General features: G+C 34.0%; 1 protein-coding gene across 7 annotated transcripts; it reads right to left on the bottom strand.

Moving 5' to 3' along the window:
• On the bottom strand, window positions 1-4,500 carry LOC139517371 (PE-PGRS family protein PE_PGRS26-like). 7 transcript variants are annotated; one of them, XM_071308353.1, is made up of 8 exons: window positions 4,407-4,500; window positions 3,059-3,731; window positions 2,939-2,965; window positions 2,301-2,899; window positions 1,900-1,959; window positions 1,509-1,628; window positions 1,089-1,109; window positions 1-94 (listed from the first exon to the last, which is right to left on the bottom strand). In XM_071308353.1, exons 2-8 carry the CDS (start codon window positions 3,714-3,716, stop codon window positions 83-85), a joined length of 1,497 nt encoding a protein of 498 aa, XP_071164454.1. In that variant the 5' UTR covers window positions 3,717-3,731; window positions 4,407-4,500; the 3' UTR covers window positions 1-82. The 7 variants fall into 7 exon arrangements, with proteins under 7 accessions (XP_071164454.1, XP_071164455.1, XP_071164451.1 ...); XM_071308354.1 differs by having other exon boundaries at window positions 2,301-2,872; XM_071308350.1 differs by having other exon boundaries at window positions 2,301-2,665; window positions 2,714-3,731.
• Between the last annotated feature and the right edge of the window lie 1,580 nt (window positions 4,501-6,080).

Below are 6,080 nucleotides of genomic sequence, written 5' to 3'. Positions count from 1 at the left end.
TATAGTATGCTGCAATTAGTTTATTTACACTTTTACAATATAATACAGTTCTTCGTGACTGAATATCATTCATATAGTCTGTTTAATATCCACCCTGAAAAGATAATGAAAAAGTCAGTTTATTTCAGTCAATAACACAACATGATACTTTTATTTCTCCAAATAATCATTTTGGTTAGTTATAAAGACATTAGTAGGAGAGATTGAAAACACACGTTTTCGGCACATTACACATTTGCATGTAAATTTTTGTCCTAGTGTGTGCATGAAATTGAAATTATTTGCTCACATTTTCTTGTTTTCAGGTACATGTGTATATCCACTGAGCAGCAAAAGTTACACACCACTACCTTTTAGTTTTTTTTCAACTCATGAACATTCATGAATGAAGTTAGATATTTATTTAATCACAATGTTCTTGACAATAAAGACAAATTCCCACCCTCACCCGACTGCCATTATTGGCATATTTAAAACTACAAATGAATACGATTTGGTCGTCAACCTTATACGTCATGTTAAATGTTTTGTGCATTTCGTTTTTAATTGCTTGTTTGTTACAGCAATCTTGTTATTTCTCTAATTTTTGTGCGATTTTCACATTTCCTGGCCGGTGTGATAAAAATATTTCTCCTCACTAGTGAAAAATCTGTTCTCGGCAAATTATTGGTTGAAATTTAATTGTGACGTTATATTTTCTTGTTTTCTTCTGAATTTTCTTATTGTGACGTCATAAAAAAATCTTTGAAAAAGAAAAAGAAAATCATTAGAGATATTGATTCCACGTGATTGATTCCACCACCGTAACTCGTGTATTACGATATTTCTCCACTCTCAACAGTTAAATTTTAATTATTTAAAAAGCCTCGCGCTTTAAATATTAAATATTAAATATTAAAATTTAACTGTCTCGAGTGGAGAAATATCGTAATACACTTGTTGCAGTTGCGGAATCTATATTTCCTTGTATTTGAGAATATTGGTTATTAGTTATAAAAAAATATTATAACATTGTTTAAATTAAATTACATAAATGTTTTAACGATATTAGGCTGTTGAATAAAATAATTCACAACGAATTCGCTTACCTTTGGTTTTGGTGCATAAGGCTGAAATAAATAAAATCGATAAAATAAAAAATTTAATAAATATTTACAAATTTGCACTTCAAAAATTAATGTTCATCTTTAGATTTGTTTTAGCTAAAATTCCGGTAATGATTGTCTTGTGTTTGTCCAAAATTAAATTGACGTGCCGGCCTTTTTTGTAAAATACTCTTGTCGGTTTTATTTTAGAATTATTTTTCTTAGATAATGTTCTATACATCGTTATAGAATTGAAGGTATATCATTGTATTTTTAAAAAGATTTCTGCTTAACATCCTTAATGTATCCAAGAATTTAAAAAAAGGTCATTAATGCAATTGAAAAAATATAATAAATTGTGAATCTTCGTTATATAAAACTTTAAATGGCGATCATTGTTCATAATTATCAAATAGTCCTTACCTTCTTGTTGTATCTTTTAGTGTAATATGTCTTTGCATATGGTTTTCTTGTTGGTTTTTTCTTGTATGATCTACCGTATGGTTTAGCGTATGGTTTAGGTGTAGTTGTGGTTCTCTTACCCTGCAACAGTAGATAAAATCAATGATGAGTCATATAGAAAAAATAAAACATTAGAAACAATGCAGTTCTCTCATAGTTTTGTACAAAACAATTATCGTAAATATTGATCTTATTTCTGTTTCTTTTTTGTTTTTTGGTTTGTTTTATTTTATCTTTATAATATTTACATACACGTATGCTTTCTAGTATTGTAATTTCATCATTAATTTAAAGTGTTTCGATAAAAGTAACTTCAAAATTATATCAAAATATGACAAGAATTTAAACTTACATAGCCGCCATATTTTTTAGCGTATTTATTGTTGTTTCCATATTTATCTCCATTTGACTCCTGCGAAATAAAAATCATTTTACAAATCAGAAACTGAACTGTTGGGCCAATGGCGTATGCAAATAGATGGTTTATCACAAATAATTATGTTTGTCTCATTTTAACATCTGTCAACAAATGCTATGACTGAATAACATGATTTACTCTTTTTTAGTTCAATTTAGGTCCCTCTATGGTTACCTTAACGATTTGCTCAAAGTACTTACTAAAGTTGATATTACAACATAAATTCTAGTGATAGTATTTCAATTTTTCGTTACGTGTTTTATGAACTCACAAAATAAAAAAATAAAAATGTATTAACGAAAATGACTACAGAAGAAAACTAAAGTATTACTCACATAACCATTATAACCACCTTGACCACCTTGGTCACCTTGACCACCTTGACCAACTTGACCACCTTGACCACCTTGACCATCATATGGCATTAAGTCACCATTGACTGGACCAACATCGGGTTGGCAAGCAGGGTCATTTGGATCGCATGGACCACCACAGTATTCAACATTAGGGTCGCATGGTTCTTGACAGTATGGATCATTAGGATCACATGGCTCTTGACAGTATGGATCAGCAGGGTCACAAGGCTCGGGTTGGCCACCTGGTCCACCAGCTGCTGGTCTATCACCTCCAGGACCTCCTGGACCCATTGGTCCACCAGCACCTCCTGGACCTAATGGGTCATAAGCAGGTCCACCAGCACCTCCTGCACCTGCTGGACCTAATGGGTCATAAGCAGGTCCACCAGCACCTCCTGGACCCATTGGACCACCAGCACCTCCTGGACCTAATGGATCATAAGCAGGTCCACCAGCACCTCCTGGACCCATTGGTCCACCAGCACCTCCTGCACCCATTGGGTCATAAGCAGGTCCACCAGCACCTCCTGCACCCATTTGTCCACCAGCACCTCCTGCACCCATTTGTCCACCAGCACCTCCTTGACCCAATGGATCATAAGCAGGTCCACCAGCACCTCCTGGACCCATTGGTCCACCAGCACCTCCTGCACCCATTGGGTCATAAGCAGGTCCACCAGCACCTCCTGCACCCATTTGTCCACCAGCACCTCCTGCACCCATTTGTCCACCAGCACCTCCTTGACCCAATGGGTCATAAGCAGGTCCATTTACTGCTCCGTTGTATGTTGGTTCGGGAGCTTTTTCTTTGCTTTCTACGAGTACATTAACGAGAGCTGATAACAATTTACCAACATCTACACTAGCTCCTTGTCCTTGTTGTCCACTACCGGTCCCTACAGTTGGGTCATATGGAGCTCCACTTCCGGTCCCTACAGTTGGGTCATAAGGAGCAACATTACCAGGATAACCATTTACCACTGGCATGTAGCTAGCACCACCACTGCCTCCAGGTGCACCAGCGTTACCACCAGTGTATACATTAGGGGCACCAACATAGGGAGTTGGTGCACCAACATAGGGAGTTGGTGCACCAGTGTAGCCTACAGGTGCTGCACCAGTGTATCCAGCAGGTGCACCACCAGTGTATCCAGCAGGTGCTCCACCAGTGTATCCAGCAGGTGCTCCACCAGTGTAGCCAGCTGGTGCACCAGTGTAGCCAGCAGGTGCACCAGTATAACCATTTGGTGCACCTCTGTAACCGTTTACTCCACTGTACATATTTCCAGCACCAGTGTAGCCATTCCCGCCGGTGTATGGTTGAGGATAATATTTCCTTTTACCAGCAGCATTTACGGCGATGAAAACAAATATTAAACAGATAATTGACTTCATGGTGGTATGCTGGACCTACAATATTATTAAATACAAGATGAACGACATAAAATACCAACGGAGCAGAAATTGCTTGTTCTACTGTCTTTGTAAGATTTTAGTGTGGTACAAAACTTTACAATTCTTTATCTCATGTACTTTCATGTTTAGATAATTATTACACAAGCCAATGAAATTTCAGCCTTCCAATTTGTAAAGGTTTGATTTAATTCGACAAAACTAGAGTATTCCGAAAGAGCGTATTCAGATTGCTGTCGGCAAAGATTTGACACAGTATGGTTATTTTTATCAGATTGTGTAATGTCTCAAATGAAGACAAACATCCACAGTGTCAAAGTGAGATCAATAAAGGTATGTACTGAGATTATAATTCTGTCCAGATATTAAAAGAAAAAAAATAATTCATTTTAAAATAAAATTTCGTTCTGCTTCGTTTTTCATATGCTGTTAATACTATTAAATTCAACAAAAGACTTTAAGTAAATGAATATTTCACAAAAACCTCAAACGTAGGAACATTATAAAAACAGACAAAGTCGGATAATATCTGATACAGCAGATATTTTTATAAATTTCAATTTTAGTATAAAAAAACGCATTTAATAAACACAGTTAAAGTTAATTTTTTTTTTACTGTTTTAAACACGACAGTAAAAAATAATATTCTAGGACTGTTAGTGCTGTACATACCTAGCTTGCTAAGATCCGGAATCTTTCAGGTCTGTCCTCTCCTCTCTCTCGAACACTTATTTATACCATACCAACATTTGATTTTCACATCCATCAATTTCGTAATTTGATGATCAATCATAAAACGCATATTCTTCTTATGTACAATTTAAATTCATAACAAATATTATTATCACTTCCTAATTGATCAATGAGCTTATTAGTAAACATTTCAAATGTTTTATGAATATTTGTCTTTATAACATGTTGCAATTGTACTTTTTTTGTTATGTTAATTTCATTATGATGTGTAAATTAGTTTTATTTTTATTGAATTGAAATGTAGGATACATCCAGTTCATAAGTACAAAATTACCACAGCTTTTTAATTTAACTATAATCAAACTTTGTCTTCTTTTACTTCAAAATTACTTTTGACTATTTTTAATGTTTAATTGCATTTTTGTCATTTATTACTTTTTGAGGGAAATTAAAATCTACGGTTCTGACTAAAAGGCAAATGTGTCTGTACTTTTTTTCGCATTCTGTATAACATGACTTAATGAAATAACTGGAAGATCGATACAGTTCTTTCGATTATCAAACAGTATGTAAGACTTATATTGTAATAGTGTACATGATCAGAAGATAGTTACACCACAATCATCTGTATCAATTTTTAATCATAGTTTTGTATTTTATCTTAATAAGATGTTACATGTAACCATTGAACAGCGATATACTACTATTGCATTTTTTAACAAAATTTGTTTCATTGTGTGTTTGTATTGTTTTGTTTTAGCTTAAATATAAGAGTTTATGTTGATTCTTGGGTCTGGAATTGTCATTTGTTAACAGTCCTTGAGTGTCGCTATCGCAACGTTTTCTTTATTTCTCGACAACGAGCCTCTTCGATGAAGGTGACGGGGGGGGGGGGGCATTTACTGTAGTTTGTTGATTTAAACTCTTTAAATTGTTGATGTAGTGTCTCTTTTTGTATTCTTTACATGTTTGTGATTATACTCTAAATATATTTGTATACCTTGTATATTTGAGAAAATACTCTTAATTTTTGTAAATGTCCTCTCAATATTTGTGATAATACTCTAAATACTTCGTGTGACTTTTATTGTAGGAAAAGTGGTCCCATAATCATGGGTCATTTACATTTTTCGATTTGCGGTATCATCAGTATATTTACTGTAATGAGTAAAACTAGAAAGATTTGATAGATATCACATATCATTCGCAACGCCCATATTGGATACATGTAGTTTTGCAGTAACTTTGACGCACGATTGAGAATTCTGATACTATAGAAAGGATGAGTTATTGATCATAAAACGGTAATTATTATATGTGAATGCATCTTTAAGATGTGGTTGTCATGGTAAGCAGGAAATGAGATTATATCAAGATTTATAAAACAAAACCCACTGAAATGAAGTGTTCATGCGGTGTTTTTATTTACGAATTGAATGCTTCTTTTTTGTAAATTCATATAGGTGTAAAAAGAAGTACATTTTGAAGCGCTTCATTTTCAAAATGTGTGCACCGTCAAAATATACTTATAATTATTCTTTTAGCTACGATCATGAAACACGATTCCTATCATTTTTTTCTTTTATTTAGCTGTTAACTTTATTGTAGAAGCACTTGTCATCATGAATGTTACATTTCATTTTGAATTCATTT

The sequence above is a fragment of the Mytilus edulis genome, chromosome 3 (assembly GCF_963676685.1).
Source record: "Mytilus edulis chromosome 3, xbMytEdul2.2, whole genome shotgun sequence".
NCBI lineage: Eukaryota > Metazoa > Mollusca > Bivalvia > Mytilida > Mytilidae > Mytilus > Mytilus edulis.
The sequence above is the reverse complement of the archived record's forward strand: the minus strand, read 5'-3'. Positions and strand labels throughout refer to the sequence as shown.